This window comes from Pinus tabuliformis, chromosome 5_1, assembly GCF_031772625.1.
Source record: "Pinus tabuliformis cultivar Carrire ecotype Pingquan chromosome 5_1, CPIR1, whole genome shotgun sequence".
NCBI lineage: Eukaryota > Viridiplantae > Streptophyta > Pinopsida > Pinales > Pinaceae > Pinus > Pinus tabuliformis.
Window position 1 is genome coordinate 929450786 of NC_142305.1, and position 20250 is coordinate 929471035.

At 40.0% G+C, this 20250-nt stretch overlaps 1 protein-coding gene across 1 annotated transcript in view; it reads right to left on the minus strand.

Annotated features, from left to right (window-relative positions):
* Window positions 1-372: 372 nt before the first annotated feature.
* Window positions 373-20250, minus strand: part of LOC149167831 (prolyl oligopeptidase family protein) — a 247323-nt gene continuing 227445 nt past the window's right edge. The window contains exon 5 of the mRNA XM_089433179.1: window positions 373-1298. Within this exon, the coding sequence (XP_089289305.1) occupies window positions 747-1298 (552 nt within the window). The 3' untranslated portion in view covers window positions 373-746. The remainder of the gene's footprint in view (window positions 1299-20250) is intronic.

Consider the following 20250-nt stretch of genomic DNA (forward strand, 5'->3'; position numbering starts at 1 on the left):
GATGGTTGATGCTCAAATGGTTAACTATTAAACATATTAACATATTGTGGATGCCATTTCTACCTTCATTAATCTACAAATATGCATGTTTTCATATATTCTGCAATTAATTTGGAATTTTGCATGTTTCTTTAATCATATATATATATATAAACAAAGGTTCCCAGAACACTCTTCTCGCAAGGCTTTTCGGGAAACGACACTCTCGATGCTTCCACTCCACTCTGCACTCTGGCAACCTTCCCAAACATTCCCGTGTAACCCAAATATGCAACTCATTGCTAATGTCTCCTCAAAAGCATATGCTTTTCTTCTAAGAAATATCAATACCCAGCAACATAACCGACGCAAGATAAGTGGAGATTCAACATGGAAAATCAACACAAGCCAAACCATTTGAAAATGACCTGCATAGTACTAGTTGCCCTTTACAAGGCCTCAGTGCAAATGGAAACACAAAAATCAAAATGCCTGCAAAAAATACCTTATTTCTCCAATTAATTTACTTTTACACCTTTCTGCCCCTGATTAAAGTTATAGAGAAGCAGAATCTTTTCATTTTCTCCAAAGCAACTGGGAATATTGACTACTGGCTCATTCATCTTCTATAAATTCTGAAATAAGGTAAACATACTGTACATTTGCAGACTGCTTATTGAAATGCTGGGAATAATGTCATCAATAACACATTTTGTTGCTGATCAAATTTTCTGGCACTTCTGTCGAAGATTCAACACACAATTTAATTATAAATTCCTCTCAATGAAGTTGCAAATTCGTTCTTCCATGTAAATACGGTCTCTAAGACGCCGTGGCATGTGCCTTTCATCTGGGAAAACCAATAGCTCATACTCTTTTCCTGCTTCTATAAATGCATTTACCAGCCTAGCAGTGTGTCTGAAGTGCACATTCTCATCAATCATCCCATGGACAAGGAGCAACTTACCTTTAATTCTAGACACATGATGCATAACAGAGCTATATTCATAACCTGCAGGATTACTTGCTGGCAAACCCATATATTTTTCAGTGTAAAATGTGTCATATCCATCCCATGCTGTCACTGGTGCACCAGCAACAGCACAACAGAAGGTATCCGGGCAGCGTGCCAAGGTCATAGATGCCAAGTAACCTCCATAACTCCAGCCATACAGACCTATTCTACCTGGTTTTGCCAAGCCCTGTTGAACTAACCATTCCACACCTGTTTCTTGATCTTCAACATCAATGTGACCCGCATTGTACTTCAGTGCACCTTCAAACTTTAGTCCACGTCTTGCACTCCCTCTATTGTCGAGCTGTGGTGCAGGAATAGCAACAGAGTCAGCATACTAGGGTAGAAGATATAAAGTAATGGAATTTATAATATAATAAAAGAATATTACTCAGCAGTTAAAGAATAAAAATGAAAAATTCACTTGGATTACTATAAGTATCAAAACAGAAAAGAATTTGCCTGGATTGCTATCAGAGATATGTATAAACAAGTGACTTCCCCTCATGCTGAATAGTTACCATAAAAACAGCACACTGTACGCGTGTTCATAAAAAACAACGACAGGATGCTGAAAAATCACTGTAACAATAGGATAGGTGCCTCTATCAGTCAAAAACCAAACCTAGTATAAATCTGAGAGTGCCTACCTTTCAACAATTGCATCACAACCACTTAAATCAAAGTTCACGCATGCAACAGAAAATAATGACAAGATGCAGCTGCAGCTGTCCATCATAATTAGGACAAAGAAACTGAAGTATATCAAAAACTGCATGACAGCCATTCAGACAGTCCCAAAGCCACCTCCTTGGACAGAATCCTAAATTGCATGCATATAATGCCCAGATAGATATATTCAGATTACAATATCACTGCTTCCTTATATAAACATGCCATGTTAAATTAATTACCAATCAGAAGAAACACCTATTCAACTAATCCTTAGATATGGCTTAACAACCCATTATGCTATTACAACATACGGGACTACACTGAGAATTTAATAAGTTAAACACCATTGGACATTGGCTTCTCAATACTACAATTAGTTATTATTCATTGCAACTGACTGACTACATGTTGAAACTGGATCTGCATATATTACAGTTCATACATATCGCAAGCAGATCTGCAAATGTTGTCAGGTTTGAATGGTAACAATCAGGCTTCTGACGTATGCAATTGGCCCTTCACTGTTTGCAATCAGTATATTTGATGCAACTCCCACTCTTACAACCAACCTGCCATTTGATCTGTGACTGGTGCTTCTTCTACCTTTAATTTCAAATGACCAACCATCCATGGTTTGCAATCAGTATATTTGATGCAACTCCCACTCTTACAACCAACCTGCCATTTGATCTGTGACTAGTGCTTCTTCTACCTTTAATTTCAAATGATCAACCATCCATGACAACCATTGCCATTGAATGCAACTTACAATGATTTGCCCAAATTCGAGGGGTACAAGGACAAGATTCTTCCCTCATAAAATAAAGAATAAAAAATAACCTCTTCTAATCACAATATATTCATTCCAAATGTCATACTTTCTTGAAATCATAATACCAGTGTGCACCTGGATTGTACCACAAAAGGACCATGGACTAGTACTGGATTATGTTCGTTCAGTGCTCCTTGTAAGCACCCGGAGCACAACTTCAGTACAAGGCACAACTAAGACTCCACTTGCAGTTGGACTAGTGTAGCCTAGTGTTCCCAAAGGAGGGAGGTTGAAAAAAGTTATTAGAGGAAAAAGAAAACCTTATCTTCCATTTTGCTGAGACATTACTACCTTAATCCCAAGTCATTTCTGGTACCATACATCATTTCCTTTATTTTTACCATCCATAATTTTCTTTTTATTGATACAGGGCCACACCCAAAAATCTTCCGAAACATTGTATCTACAGCCATACTCATACCTCTTTCTTCACATACCACAAGATGCTCATAACCATGTTTAACACATTTCTCGAAAGATCTTGCCTTCTGTTATTTTGGGGGATTTTAGTAAAACGACTCAATCATTTGACAACCCCAACAACATACATAGTCAAGGTTATAAGCCTAAAGTTTAATTCCTTTGACCATAAAACGGAGTTGGAAGTAAGAAGCTAAGAAACTAAGATAATGACAAGCTTCGAATATTATCACATGTTTCCAAAGTTAAATGCAATGTCTAATGGTGAATGTCAAAAGCAAGTACCAGAGGAGAGAGTTAATCACACACCTTGAGAGTTAATCATCTTCTAAAATCCACGTTCATGGTGAGGCTTTGTGCTAAATTTTATGGGCATTTTACAGTCACATGCAGTGTGTGGTTTCCAAAAGATCAACAGTAATGGCAGATCTCCATGCTAAAATTGTAAAGGCTGTGTTGATCCCTATCCAGATCTGCTCTCCACCCAGTCCACCAATGAATTCGCTGTAGATCCACATGTGAAGGGTTTCTATGTAGTGTAGTTTAAGGTGCATGGTTTTGATATTTTCAAGGTTTGTCAAATTTAAATGATTTTCTTTCAAACTTCCATGATGAAGGTGGCAGCTACAAAGTGAATTTCATGCAGAAACATTAATTCTATGGCTTAAAGCTTATCAAGGAATTTAGAGAAACTGGATCTTCTACGAACCAAAGTCAGTGATTTGAAAAACAGATTGGCAATTTAACCCAGCTTGTTTCTGATCAGAAAAAAATTGATGGAGGAGCTGTCAATTAAGCTGGCTACTTTTGAAGGATGCCTTAAGGACCTGCCTCAAACAATTTTAGAACAGAGGAAAACAATCAAATCCGAAGGCCATAGTATAGCAAAACTAAAGCTACATATTGTTGACCTTCAGTCCACTACAGATACATCAAAGGATACTGAAATGCTTAGGCAGACATCTCAGCAAGCTTGGAAAACCAGAAGAAATTGCCTCGAAGATTGAACTAGTGGATAGCACATGGGCTTAGGTTGTCAATACTAAATAGTAACCACCACCTATCATAGATGGAGTGATTCAAGCCAACTTTGAAGGAGAAAGGCAGAGATAGCTAAAGACCTCTAACCTAAGGATCATTGGTATGAATTAAATTGGCTACTTTTGAAGGATGCCTCAAAGGCCTGCCCCAAACAGTTTCAGAACAGAGGAAAACAATCATATATGAAGCCATTAGTACAGCAAACCTAAAGTTACATATTGTTGACCTTCAGTACACTACAGATACATCAAAGATTACCGAAACTCTTAGGAAGACATATCAGCTAGCATGGAAAACCAGAAAGAGCTTGCCTCAAAGATTGAACTAGTGGATATCACATGGGCCTACGCTGTCAATGGTAATCACCATCTATCATAGATGCAGTGATTCTGCCAAGGAGGTTAGCATGACACATTGCAACATAATGAATCCTTCTTGCATTATCAGGTTTAAGAACGTTCATGACAGGCTCCAGGTTTTCAGATTCCATAGGGTTGCTTTTACCGTTCTTGAAAAGATTTATATGGACGAAGATTTCGTTAGAATCCAGTCCAAGAATTGAAGGTAAGCAGGGAAAAATTGGTTTAGGCAAGTAAACAGGGAAAGTGGGCTGTCATTCAAAATGGGAGAGCTTGAATTTGTTAGGATATTCCGACACATACAGAATAGTTAAGTATAACTTGGTCTAGTATAGAGTTAGGTAAAGTGTGTTTCTTTACTATGTACTTTTGTAACTTACAATCCGACGGTCACGATATGTTCTAGACATGAAGTGATCCGACAGTTCATTCTCTCCTCAGTATTACCGACACTTGATCCGTGGCTTAACACCCGATTGGTCCATGATCTCTATTTAAAGAGCATGGAGGGTCATTTGTAAGGTGACTGTTCATGAGAGAAGCTTATGTAAATTTTCTTTCTTTTATTAATAAATTCCCTGAAGTGGCCACATTCGCTTAGGCTGTGGACTGTTTCCCTTTTTGAGGGTTTTAACCACGTCAAGAACATTGGTGTATTGATCTGTGATCTGTTTGTGAGCGGTGTCCTTTGGTGTTCTATCTAAGGAACCTACCCTGTAAATTCCTACATGGTATCGAACTATTTGAGGGCCGCATCCATTGGTGATCCAAATCCGAAGCCGGTACAACTGCCGTTTCCTAGATCTATTGTTTCTGACTGCTTTCGGGCCAAGAGGACTGCTCTATTGTGTTAGGAGCATCTGTTCCAGTGAGGAACCCCTTTCGTTTCACGCAAAAAGGTTTCCGGTAGCCCTAGCTACGTTATTTTTGAGATCTGGAGGTATACTATCTTTACTTGCAGTTTTAGTTATTTATCTCTCTGTTTTTTATTACCGGATCTATACCTTTCATTTCTGCGTATGCTCTTTGCCTTGCGACTCTGTGCGATCTGGGCAAATCAGAAACAGAAAGGAAAGATTTTCCTCATGTGTATGCTCTTTTCCGCTGTGCCTTAGTTTGATCTCGGAAAATCAGAAACATAGAAGAAAATATTTAGCTTCTGGTGAAAGCTAACTTCAAGCCATAAGGCTTGGTTTTTTTTGTATGTCTGTGTTGGGTTGTGTGGTTTTTTGTTTTGTAGGCAAAAGTAGCTTTTTCAAGTAAGCACGCACCCAAAAGCTTCAGTGACTAAAAAAAACAAAAAACAAAAAAACCCTTCCTCTTTTTCAAAAATTACTAACCTTTTAAACTAGCTCACTTGGTCCAAAGTTACTTTATGAGAATAGAGGTCTTGAGTTCAAGTCTTTCTTTTTGTTGAGTTATTTTTTCAAAAAGCACATGTAACTTATGTTTTAAAGTTACTTTATGTAAAAGTGTATTCACCCATTATAAGAAGTGAGTCACTTATAATTCTAAAGTCTCTTTATCTTTTATTTAAGTTACAATTTAGTGGGTAGCTCATAAAGTACCATTGTAAAAGTGATTTTCACTTATTTATAAAAGTGGGTCACATAGAACTTTTTTTTTAAAGTGAGCTAATTAGATAAGTTTGAAAGGGGGGGGGTTAAAATATAACATTATCATTCACTTTTGCACATTCCCACACTTCGTTGGCATCTTCAACAATTTTTCTTCAAAAAGCCATAACTTGTTCATTCGGAAACCGTTTTTTTTGAATTGGCCTAATTTTTCAAGATTTTTCCATTGAAACACTTAGTTTCAGCATCTACAGCTTCAATTTCGGTTAAATGGAAAGTCCATGCCAAGTTATTCTTGACAACACCAACTACTTCCAATGGTGGTCCTACATTGTGGATTTACTTAGAAGTAAAGGTCTTTACAAAATAGCCTCAGGCCAAGAAACTAAACCTAAAGATGAAGATAAGGCAACCAAATGGGAAAATAGGCAAGATCAAGCGCGTGGTTTGATAGGGATGTCTATTTCTCCAGACCTTAGATTCCATATCGTAGAACTTGATACCCCTAATGAAGCAATGAAACAACTCACTAAAGTTTTTGGAATTAAAAATGAAATTAGAGCCCATCAACTCGAAAATGAGTTGCTTACGTTGGACCCCAATAATTTTTCTTCCATTGAAGATTTTTTGTCCAAGTTCAAGACCCTTAAGACTTTTCTTCGAAGGGGTGTTAAGGTTAAGAAAGAAGATGGTAGCCTTATCTATTCCATTCTTACTCAATTGGGACCAACCTACTCTGTGTTTGTTTTCACCTTCCATTCTACTAGAGAAGCCTTTATTTCTCAAGGACAAGACTACAAGTCCCCCTCTTTTGATGCCTTTTGTGATTCTTTAATAAGAGAAAAAGAAAAACTCTTACATCTTGGTCTTCTTAATCTTGAAAACTCTTCTAAGAAAGCCTTAGCCGCCCAACAACAACCAAATTCAAAGAATCCTAAGAAGCAGTATTCTAAAAAGAATGGTCCTAAACCAAACAAGGGTCCTAAGCAATTTCAGTCTTAAAATGAAAATCAATTCAACAAAATGATAAGGCAAATAAAAACAAAGGGAAGAAGATTGATAGACATTGCAACTTTTGTAATTGAGATGGCCACTTAGAATCCAAATGCTTTAAGAAGATGGAAGCCTTGGAAGCAACAATGAAGAAGCATAACATCCATTTGGAGCACTCTTCAACTTCAACTTCATCTTTAGGAATAACACTTTCTGCATGTGGTTGTCAAGCATCTCGGTCTGGTTATGCACTAAATGTATCTTCTTCTTCTCATTCTCATGAGTGGCTCATTGATTCTGGAGCTTCTTATCACATGGCCAAAAACAAAGCCATGTTTTCTTCTTTAAATGATTGTAACACCAAAAATATATATGTTGGTGATGATAAATCTCTTAGTGTTGTAAGGACTGGAACTATTCATCTAGACAATGGTCAATTTAATGATGTATTATGTGTTCCAACCTTATCCTGCAACCTTCTATCTATATATCAGATAACTCATTCAGGTGAAGGTAAAACTGTTGAATGTTCACCTCACGATGTTGTACTTAAGGAACTAAGAGATCCTAGACAGATTTTAGCTATTGGCATTGCTGATGATTCTACAAGGTTGTATAAGTTTAACAACTTTGGGTCGTCAGCTCTTCCCTCGGTACTTGTTGCTCATAATGATGAAGTGAGCAAACTTTGGCATGACTGATTTGGTCACTTAAACTATCGCTCCCTTCAAAATCTATGTAAAGAAAATATGGTGACAGGTCTTCCTATGGTATCTTGTAGAGATGGTGTTTGTTCCGGATGTGTAATTAGAAAACATCATCGAGATAGTTCTGAAAAACATGTCTCTCGGCACGCCTCAGCCCCTTTACAACTTGTGTATAGTGATTTATGTGGTCCACTTCCAGTTGTTTCATTCTCTGGCTACAAGTATTTCTTAACTTTCATTGATGATTTCTCCAGACGCACTTGGGTATACTTCTTAAAACTCAAAAGAAGTATTTAACATGTTCTTGGCCTTTAAGGCCTTTGTTGAGAAACAATTTGGACATCAAATTCTTAAGCTAAGATCTAATAATGGCGGAGAATATGTTAACAACAAATTCATCAACTTTTGCACTGAGCATGGAATTCAAATGCAACATATTGTTCCATATATTCCACAACAAAATGGTGTAGCTGAAAGGAAGAATCACACCTTAAAGGAAATGGCTAATTGTATGCTTCAATCTAAAGGACTTAGTCTTAATTTTTGGGCAGAAGCAATTAACTGTGCAAATTAGTAAATCGCACTCCTATTAAGGTTTTAAAGAATATCACTCCAGAAGAAGCATGGAGCTCAATTAAACCAGATGTAAGTCACTTTCGTATTTTTGGAAGTGAAGCATGGGCCCATATTCCAGATGAGAAACATAAAGCTTTAGAACCTAAGAGAGAAAAATGTATTTTTGTTGGATATTCTGAAGATGTCAAAGGATATAAACTTATTCCACTTAAGTCCAAAAAAGTTATCATTAGAAGAGATGTAAATTTTGCTGAAAATATATCGGCCTACGAGCCTAGTTCGGCGGATGTGCCACCTCTCTCTATCCCTTCTACTTCTGAAAACATTTCTTCTTCAGATGATGACAACGAGGATGACAATCCTCCCCCACCTTCTCAGGATCCTCCTTTAGCTGCTCAGCTTCCAAATGGGTTCGTGCTACTTGGGATGCAGCAATTTCTCTTGTAGGTGATCCTATAGATCAGCGGCGTACACGTTCTCAGTTCGATAGAGCCTCTTGTTTACTAGCTCAAGTTTCAACGAATTATGATCCTGACACCTTTGCAGAAGCTTCAGGCCATCCAGATTGGGACGCAGCTATGAATGAAAAATATCGTTCATTATTGGCAAATGATACATGGGATCTTGTTCCTCTTCCAAAGGGACGAAAACTTGTTAGATGCAAATGGGTTTACAAAACCAAGTTTGGACCAGATGGAAAAGTTGATAAACATAAAGCTCGTCCTGTTGCTAAGGGTTTTTCACAAGTTGAAGGCATTGACTATACTGAAACCTTCTCCCCTGTTACCAAAATGAACTCTATCCGCCTTGTTCTTTCCCTTGCTGCCTCTTTCAAATAGGAAGTCTATCAGATCGATGTTAAATCTGCCTTCTTGCAAGGGGACTTGCATGAAGAAATCTATATGGAACAACCTCCTGGCTTTATACAAACAGACTCTAACCTTGTATGTCGGCTTAAGAAATCCCTTTATGGTCTCAAGCAAGCCCCTCGAGCTTGGTATGCCAAAATGGATAGCTTTCTTTTAGATACTGGCTTTTCTAGGTGTCATTTTGACAATATTGTCTACACCAAGAAAGTGGGTAAGTCCCTTATCATTCTTGTTCTTTATGTTGATGATCTTATCCTTACTAGTAGTGATCCCAACCTTATAAACCATGTGAAGTCCAACCTTAAAAAGAAGTTTGAAATGACATACTTAGGACACTTGCATTATTTTCTTGGTCTTCAAGTCTTTCTATCCAAGGAAGGTATTTCCCTTTCCCAGTCCAAGTATGCCTATGATCTTCTACACCACTTTCACATGGAAGACTGTAAGCCACCCCCTTCTCCCTTTCAGTCTGGAGCCAAACTTTCAATCACTTGTAATTCCCCTGAAGTTGATGCTACCTTATACCGTCAGCTTGTAGGAAAGCTTTTGTATCCGACCCATACCCGTCCTGACCTTTCCTTTGCTGTTGGCCTTATTGCTTGGTTTATGCAAAACCCACATGAAAGTCATTGGAAAGCAACTAAAAGAATACTTTGTTATGTTCAAGGTACAGTTTAGTTTGGGATTCATTACAGTGCAGAGGCATCTCCTCTATTGGTTGGTTTCACTGATTCCGATTGGGCTGGTGACCCTGATGATCGAAAGTCTACTACAGGTTATGTTTTTACTCTTGGTTCTGGAACTATTACATGGGCTTGCAAGAAACGAAGTGCCATTTCTCTTTCTTCAGCAGAAGCCGAGTATCGTGGTGCCATAGAAGCTAGTAAGGAAGCCTTGTGGCTTTGCCAGATCCTATCAGAGTTTGGCTTTCAGCAACAACATCCGACTACACTTTGGTTTGATAATCAAAGTGCCATTCAACTATGCAAAGATCCAATCCAACATCAAAGCAACAAACACATTGAACTACAAATGCACTTCATCAGAAAGCTCATTCATGACCATGTTCTTGAAGTGCAATATTGTTCAACAAATGATCAAGTTGCAGAGATCTTTACAAAGGCTCTCATAGAGGCGAAGTTTACTAAACTTCGATTTATGGTTGGAGTTCAGGAAGTTGTCACTAAGGGGGGATAGGCTCTAATGCCTCTTTCCTTCTCCTATTCTGTCATATTTGTACATCCTTCAATCCTATCCCAAGTTGTTCTTAAGGGGGGATGTTAGGATATTCCAACACATAGGGAATAGTTAAGTATAATTTGGTCTAGTATAGAGTTAGGTAAAGTGTGTTTCTTTACTATGTACTTTTGTAACTTACAATCCGACGGTCATGATATGTTCTAGACATGAAGTGATCCGACGATTCATTCTCTCCTTCGTATTACTGACACTTGATCCGTGGCTTAACACTCGATTGGTCCATGATCTCTATTTAAAGAACATGGAGGGTCATTTGTAAGGTGACCGTTCATGAGAGAAGCTTATGCAAATTTTCTTTCTTTTATTAATAAATTGCCTGAAGTGGCCACGTTGGCTGAGGCCGTGGACTGTTTCCCTCTTTGAGGGTTTTAACCACGTCAAGAATACTGGTGTATTGATCTGTGATCTGTTTGTGAGCGGTGTCCTTTGGTGTTCTATTTGAGGAACTTACCCTTTTAGGCTGGTTGAAGCTTTGGCCAATCTCTTCTTGATGTTAGAGGTCAAATCTCCAAACTCGTTATATGTTTCTATTTGGAATTGTGGATGCTCCCTTTTCATTTCTTAGTTCCTAAGTCACATGACACGAGGACGTGAGACATGTAAGTACGAGTATTCAATACGAAACACAACGACCCGGAAACAAGACATGAGGGACACGTTATATATATATATATATATATATAGTTTTTTATCCATATTAAATTGCACGCTGCAACTTATCTAATCAAATTAAAATATAATTACTTCAAAGTTCATAGTTCATTTAAAATAAATAAATAGAATCAGAATTTAGAAATTAGAATGTGATGTGCTTGGTCTTGATTCAAATCCAACTGTGTTTTTGGGGGTCAATAACGAAACAAAGATTATAAATTTATAGATATGTACTTTGATATTAAACTGTTAAACCGTGGGTACACTGCATGCTAGCTCTTTTGATATAATCGTAACCAGAACAAATTTGATTTCAAAAACCAAAGAAAATTAATAGCTCGAATGAAAACCTAGTGGGTTGAAAATCGTCTCACATAATCATTATTATATTATTGTAACATTTGATTACATGACAATGTGTCTGAGTAGACTTATTTATATTTGTATACCAGCCCCGGAATTCGACAGCGTAAGCTGCACACAGAATGGTATTAAGACACCATAATAGTTAAGGTATTTTAAATAGAGAGAGAAATAGCGTAGTAATCAGGCAGGTGATACGTAGCCATATAGTATGCAATCTTGGATGTTTATGTTTACATAATTTATGAGGACACCTTCTCGGGCAAAGCCTGCCTTGTGGAGAACACTTTGGGAAGCCACATTTTCTGGCAGAACCAGATATACAGTTTCCCTCAACTGTATATATATTATTTAACTAGAACTGGTTTGCTAGATACGAAAGAAGAGGGAAAATCCTGGGTGTAGAGAACAGTGACAATGGACATCTTATTTTATTATAGCCTCGGGTCCTCAGCTAGTCATTGTTACGAATCAAACGCATTTTTAACAGGCTTGCCGCTTAAGTTTTAACTGCGTCTATGCCATATGGTCTACGACTTACCTGAACCTCACACACGTTGCCAAGTTGCCACACTTTCCAGCGACCAAACAGCGCCACACAGTGATTGTACAACGACGGAGAGCGACGACATTGGAGGAAAATAGCAAAAGAACCCCGAAAAAATAATTACATGGGCTTTAAAGCTATTGATTTCATGGTGTACGTATTCAATTGGAGAAAAAACGTTAGGGCAACGCTTTTTAGAATCAAAAAACTTGTTTTCCATTACTAGGACACGAAGAAAACGACAGTACGTTTTATGTTTTCCAAGACACATGCAAAAATGTTTTCAACACGTTTTAGGGCGTTTTTCGTGTCTGACACGTTAAATATGGGACATGAGACCTTTGAGGACGTGTCCTGTGACTTAGGTTCCTATAAAGATGTTATTTAGGCTAGTAATATTATTTCATTATACAGTGATATGGGGTTTAGCAATGAGTTTCGTTGGGTGATACCCAAGAGATGAGGGTTCAAATCTCATTGACTATATATTTGACCTGTTGTGTCTTAGCTAGAAGAGTAGGTGACCCCATAGAGGACGTCTCAGCTCTTGTTGAGGCATAAGTTTCCTGCTATTGTGCGGCTTGCAGGTTGTTGCACGTAGCCTAGGTTTATAGTGGCAACCAGTTAGATTTGATCCTGGGTCTGTTCAGGATAACTCTCACCAGTTCCGATTATCCTAGATTCAAAAAAAAATTATTATTTCATTCATCAAAATTCACAACATACAAAACAAGCCTTTGCAAAGCGTTAGAGGGTGTTCTTGGTTTTCAGCCTAAAGGTTGAGGAACCAACATAGTAGTAAAAGGCTTGGGTGGCATTGTCGACCTGTTCAGGGATCAGTTGAAAGCAAAGTTGCACGAAACTTGGAAACACAAAGGTTTTAGAAATGGAAATGGCTAGAGACTACTCCACCTCCCACCCACCCCACCCTGCACGTGCCCCTCCCCCCCCTGAAGAAAGAAAAAAAAAAGAGTATATTGAGGGAAACATGACAGACACATACATATACAGTTTTTAAGATAACACATTTATATCTTGCAAGATAATAAGAATGATGGGTTAATTTGTCTTCATTTTCTGTAGATTAAGGGATTTTAGATTTCTTCTGGTTCCCACACCCTTCATGGGCACTTAGCTGGGCCTAAAGAACTTATAAATGTAGAAATTTCTCATTTCCCACCCTGGTTTTCAGTTTCTCCTTATTTCTCCCATATAGTTAAATGCCCTTTCCCATAACCATATATTTAACAAGCTGAAAAAAAATAAATTTGCTGAAAACACAAATTCTGGAAATTTTACAGAATGCTGGAAATTGCAGAAATAAAAATCAGCAGTAATAAACAACCATTAAAACATATTTAAACACTGAGATTTTTGGTCAATGTGACCCTGGAAAAACCTCCTACAACTCTTGGGGAAAACCAATTTGAGAGCTCTTCTTTATTTCTGGAAAATTTCTTTTTACAGTAGGAGAAATGTTCAGCAAAAAATCATCAAACGAATTTTTACAACTTATCTCAGCCTTGCTGAAACTCAGCCTGCTGTTACTCCGCAGCTGTTACACCGCTGCTGTTGCTGATACATCGCCCAGAAATCTCCCTTGCTCTCTTTCTCTCCTTCTCTCAATCTGCTCATGAAAGAATTGAATCAAATGTGATCTTTTCCTCCTTTTCCTCCCTTAATATAACTCCAAATGACTTTTGGGTGACCCAAGTGACTTTTGGGTGATCTCTAAATCCAATGGCTGAAATAGATTTAGATCAATGACTGAGATTAAATGCTCATTTAAATCTCACTTTTTATTTTTTAATTCACCCCACTTTAATAAAGACCCACTTAGTCATTTATTTCCAAAGTCACTTTTCCTTTCTAATTTTTCATTGACTTTATAAAAGTCACTTTAAAATTAGACTTAGTAACTTTATCACTTAAAGTCACTTTTAAATTAGATTTAACTTTATAAAATTATAAAGTCGCTTTAGGAGAAAAATTAAATTCTTTTGGACACTTTTCCCTAGGCCAAAGATCAAAGCCTAAGGGAACCACCTGTCCTCCGGTACCAAATTTCAACACTCCCTCTTACTGAGGAAGGTGTTCCTCACCACACCCATCTTGTCTCTAAAGTAGACATGCTTGCCCCGTGGTAAGGCTTTGGTAAGAATATCTGCAACCTGCTCATCAGTGGAAATATACTCAAGCTTCACAGCTCCCTTCTGAACATAGTCTCTGATGAAATGATATCTGATCTCGATATGCTTTGACCTGTCATGAAATACTGGATTCTTCGTGAGTTTAATGCAACTCTGATTATCACAGTAAATCACTGAAGGTCTCAACGGCTGACCAAATAAGCCAAACAACATCTTGCGAAGCCAGATAGCCTCACAACTCGCTAGACTGGCTGCCATATACTCTGCTTCCGCTAAACTCAGTACTATTGACTGCTGCTTCCGGCTGAACCATGACACTACTACTGAACCCAACCCAAAACAGCACCCTGAAGTGCTCTTCCTATTAGAAGCACTACCTGCCCAATCAGAATCAGTGTATCCTGCCAATCTCACTCCATCTCCCTGCCTGTAGTCCAGACCATAATCCACTGTCCCCTGTAAGTACCGCAAAATGTGTTTTGCAGCCACCCAGTGAACCTTCCTAGGCTCACACATAAACTGACTCATCGTGTTGACTGCAAAACGGATATCTGGTCTAGTGTTGACCAAATACATCAAGGAACCAATCAGCTACCTGTACAATGTGGGATCCACCAACTCAGAATCCGAAGCATGAAGCTTCTTCCAGTTGGTGATCATCGGTGTTGACATGGGTCTACAATCCTCCATGTGGAATCTGCTAAGGATGTCCACAATATACTTCCCCTGCCCCAGAAAGAAATGCCCCTCCTCCTGCCACACCTCCAAACCCAAAAAGTAATGCATCAAGCCGATGTCCTTCATCTCAAACTCCGTCGCAAGATCTTTCTTGCAGTGCTCTATGAGTCTTTCTGCACCTGTAATGATCAAGTCATCCACATACAGCACCAGAATGAGAGGCTCCTCACCAATCACAATAAAGTAAAGGTTCGGATCTGCCTCACTCTTTGTGAAACCCATCCCCTGCAAATATGTATCTATCCTGGAGTACCAAGCTCTGGGAGCTTGCTTCAGGCCATAAAGGGCCTTCTTCAGTCTGCACACATGGGACTCCTTCCCATGCACCTCAAAGCCCTGTGGCTGCTCAATGTACACCTCCTCCTGTATGAAGCCATTGAGAAATGCGGTCTTCACATCCATTTGGTGGATCTTCCAACCCATCTCTGCTGCTATCGATATAATGGAGCGGATCGAAGTATATCGAGCCACGGGAGCGAAGGTCTCCTCATAATCAACTCCCTCTACTTGGGAGAACCCTCTAGCCACAAACCTCGCTTTGAATTTCTCAATGCTGCCATCTGCAGCATGCTTTACCTTGTAAAGCCATCTGGAAGTAACCACGGATTTGCCCTCAGGCCTCGGCACCGCCTCCCAAACATCATTCTTCATGATAGAAGAATACTCCTCCTGCATGGCCTCTCTCCAGACCTGCTGGCTACCTGCCTCCTCATAGCTAGAAGGCTCAGAGTCAAGGATGCTGGTAACCATTGCCATATAGCTACAAAACCTCTCAGGTGGTCTACTCTCTCTGACCGGCCTCTTCGGCTTAGCAACAGATGTGGCATCTCTCAAGGTGTCCTGAAGCCACTTGGGCTTCCTCTTCCCTGAGCGCACTTCTCCCACCGGAGAATGAAACTCCTCCTCCTCATCATCATCAGTAGACTGAACTCCTGACTGTCTGTCTGCTGTCCTCCTGCCTGCACCTGAACCTGTAGAAGCTGAGGTACTGTGTGAACTGTCCATCAATGGACTCCCTAGTGAACTGCTCTGCATGTTGCCCGGAGCACCACCCCTCTGGCTCGGCGAGCCACTGCTCACTGACGGACCTGACATCCTCATAGATGTACCTCCGGATCCTCCTGATCCCTGCCCACTGGATCCCTGCGACTGACTCAACTGCCGCTGAGGGTCTGGCTGATCCAGATACTCTAACTCCCGTGACCTCCTAAAGGCCCTGTCCTCCTCGAACTTCACATCCCGTCTGACAACAACTCTCCTCTGTGCAGGAATGTAAATCCGAAAGGCCTTTGAGGTCTCACTGTAGCCCACAAAAATACCCTTCTTTGCGGTGGGCTTTAGTTTGGTCCTCTTCTCCTTGGGTATATAGGAGTATGTAATGCATCCAAAGATATGAAGATGACCAATATCAGGCTTCTTCCTAGAGAAAGCCTCCTCCGGAGTCATGTGCCCCAAGGCACGATGCGGACTCCTGTTCTGCAAGTAAACAGCTGTGTTGCAGGCCTCTGCCCACAAGAACAATGGCAACCCCTGATCATGTAACATGGCTTTGGCAGCCCCTATGATGGATCTGTTCTTCCTCTCCGCAACCCCACTCTGCTGGGGGTTGTAAGGAACAGTGAACTCCCTCCTAATGTCTGCCTCCGCACAATAGTCAACAAACTCTCCAAGGGTGTACTCTCCTCCATTGTCCGACCTCAGGGACTTGATCTTTCGACCTGTCTGAGTCTCCACAAGAGCTCTGAACTCCTGAAACCGCTTGAAGACCTCACTCTTGGTCTTCAAAAAATAAATCCAGGTCCTCCTGGAGTGATCATCAATGAATAAAACATAGTACTCATATCCACTCAAGGAAACATGAGACATCCGACCGCTCACATCGGAATGAATCAAATCAAGTATCCCCGTCGCTCTGCTGTCACTGCTGGGAAAAGGGGATTTGGCAAATTTGCCCATCGCACAACCTCTGCAAGTATCAAAGTGATCAGTACTGAAATCTGGCACACCTGTAGTGATCTCCCGCAATGTCCTCAAGACTCCATGATACATATGTCCCATCCTGCGGTGCCAAATCTCACACAACTCAGGACTGCTAGCTCTGCTGTCGATACTACTGCTCAATGCCAAAAGGGGTTGGAATGCAAACTTGTACACCTTTGCATGGCGTACACCTATCACTCTAGCTGAATCAACTGGAGTGCCCCTGGGATACATCAACACCTGTCCTCCCCTGAACAGTACCTCATATCCTCTGTCCTCCAAAGCTGAGACGGATATGAGGTTCTTCCTCATCCCTGGCACATAAAGAACCTCTGACACCTTCAAGGGAGGTTTGGACTCCCTCTGAAATGTCACTGTCCCCACCCCGACTGCTCTAACAACTCTATCATCGCCGAGTACTACCTCAATATCAGTGCCACTCTCTCAAAGCTCTGAGAAGTACTCACGGACTCCTATCATATGACGTGAAGCCCCACTGTCCACATACCAGATACCTGAAGATGCTCCGCTAATTGAGGGAAAAGCATGCTCCCTCTGAACCTGTGTGGCAGGTGATCCTACACTAGAGGACTCACACGTAGTGAACGCAAACTCTCGGTCAAAACGACCAGCAAAGTCCTCAATCTCTGCTGAAGCTTCCACGTCCTGGTTCTTCCCCTTCTTCTTCTTCTTTTCTGGACACACAACTGCATAGTGTCCCATCTTTTGACAATTCCAACACTTCACCTTGGAATAGTCCTTCTGTGAGTTCCCCTGTTTACCTTTGCCTTTGCCTTTGCCCCCACCACTGCTTGTGGAAGCCTGCTTCTTCCCTTTGCCTTTCTTGCCTCCTGCCACCAGTGCTACATCCTCATCCTGCTCAACTGGCTTGGCTGCCCCAGGCTGACCTTTCCTGATCTCTGTCTGAATGCAATCATCCCAAAACCTCTCCCATGTGGGAAGGGTCTCACGTGCACAAACCCCATCAGCAAAGTTCAACCATGAACGGGGGAGGCCATTCACTGCAATCTGCACCAACTCAGTGGGTGGAATGGCCTCTCCAATCGCTGCCAACTCATCTCTCACATTAGTAATCTTTATGAGATATCCAACTGTACTATCATTACCCATCTTAATGTTCTTCAGCTTCTCCTTCAGGACCATCTTCCGGTTCTCATTGGTACTCTGGTAAAGATTGGACAATGCTGTCCACATCTCATGGGCATTGCTCTTTCATCTCACATGAGGAATGCAATGGTCTTTGATTCCGTCTAGAATCAGCCTCTTACCCTTGTTGTTCTTTTTATTATAAGCTGTCAACTGAGTAGCATCAGTAGGCATAACAACAAGGTTCTGTGTGGTATGCACTATGATATCCCAGACTTCTGCCCCTCAAAGATACTCTGCATTCTCTCATTTCAAACGCTGTAATTTATATGCCCATCCAGCCTATCCTCCACCCTCAATCCCAATGACATCCTGCTGTCCTAAAACTGAAAAAATAGCACTACTGTAGTAAAGATAAAACTGCTGTTTATGAAAAAATCAGCTTGCTGGAATTTTCTGAGTGAAAAATCAGCAACTGTAATTTTTCCTTTTGCTGTCCCAAACTGTCCTTCAGCACTCAAGCTCTGATACCATGTAGAAATTTCTCATTTCCCACCCCGGTTTTCAGTTTCTCCTTATTTCTCCCATATAGTTAAATGCCCTTTCCCATAACCATATATTTAACAAGCTGAAAAAAATAAATTTGCTGAAAACACAAATTCTGGAAATTTTACAGAATGCTGGAAATTGTAGAAATAAAAATCAGCAGTAATAAACAGCCCTTAAAACACATTTAAACACTGAGATTTTTGGTCATGTGACCCTGGAAAAACCCCCTACAACTCTTGGGGAAAACTAGTTTGAGAGCTCTTCTTTATTTCTGGAAAATGTCTTTTTACAGTAGGAGAAATGTTCAGCAAAAAATCAGCGAACAAACTTTTACAACTTATCTCAGCCTCGCTGAAACTCAGCCTGCTGTTACTCCGCAGCTGTTACACCGCTGCTGTTGCTGATACACCGCTGCTGTTGCTGATACACCGCCCAGAAATCTCCCTTGCTCTCTTTCTCTCCTTCTCTCAATCTGCTCATGAAAGAATTGAATCGAATGTGATCTTTTCCTCCTTTTCCTCCCTTAATATAACTCCAAATGACTTTTGGGTGACCCAAGTGACTTTTGGGTGATATCTAAATCCAATGGCTGAAATAGATTTAGATCAATGGCTGAGATTAAATGCTCATTTAAATCTCACCTTTTATTTTTTAATTCACCCCACTTTAATAAAGACCCATTTAGTCATTTATTTCCAAAGTCACTTTTCCTTTCTAATTTTTCATTGACTTTATAAAAGTCACTTTAAAATTAGACTTAGTAACTTTATCACTTAAAGTCACTTTTAAATTAGATTTAACTTTATAAAATTATAAAGTCACTTTAGGAGAAAAATTAAATTCTTTTGGACACTTTTCCCTAGGCCAAAGATCAAAGCCTAAGGGAACCACCTGTCCTCCGGTACCAAATTTCAACAATAAATACACCCAAACTTTTATTGTTACTCGTGTAATGTCCCTTTCACAGAGGATCAATCTAATTGTTAATTTTCACTTGGAGAGGAAAATCAACATAAAAAAGTGAAACGAATAATTAAATTAAAAAGGTTATAAAGAGAAAATCCATGATATTTTAATGACCCATGGTATTTGTCCCTAAGCACATGTTGCTCCTATACATCATAAAAGGAACCCTTGCATGTCCCAACCCTAATGGGCAATGAGTTGCCTCATCATTAAGGGGTAATACAATTGCTATACATCATACAAAGCAAGCTCTAACCCTTTGAGCTGCGAGCAGTAATACAAAGAAAAATCAAACAAAAGTAAAAGACACAAAAGAGGGGTGAAAAAACAAAAGCCGATATGGTAACTCATGCATCCACGATTGCTCCCTCCTCACATCACGATCCCCATCATGCTGGTCCCTTTGACCATGGCACTTGGCCATGAAGTCTTCTCCCCTCCATACCATCATTATTCACTAACACCTATTGATCAAAGGGTGGATTGAGGAAATGTTACTTCCCCTTGGGGGTTGGAAACACTTAATAGGGTTGTCCTTTATCCACTCCTACCTAGGGAGGAGACACCATTGCAATTTCAAGGCCCTAACTTTGGAAGGGAAGCCTTATGTGAAGTATTAAATAGCCCTTTAGATCAAGCTTGGTTCACTTAGATGAAAAAATGATTATTGTACCTGATGACAGTTTGTTTTCACTAGACTTTATGTTGTAATTGTTAGGTGGTTCTGCATCCCAAGCCTTGGGCACCTTATCCACAGGAACCCAAGCTGTTTGAAAAATATATTGGCACCCACAAGTGAAGTGTTAAGAGCCTTGGGTCTTTGAGTAGTTGCAACACATCACATCTACCCCTAGACACCATTTGCACCTAGGACGTTTTGCCACTTTGCACTA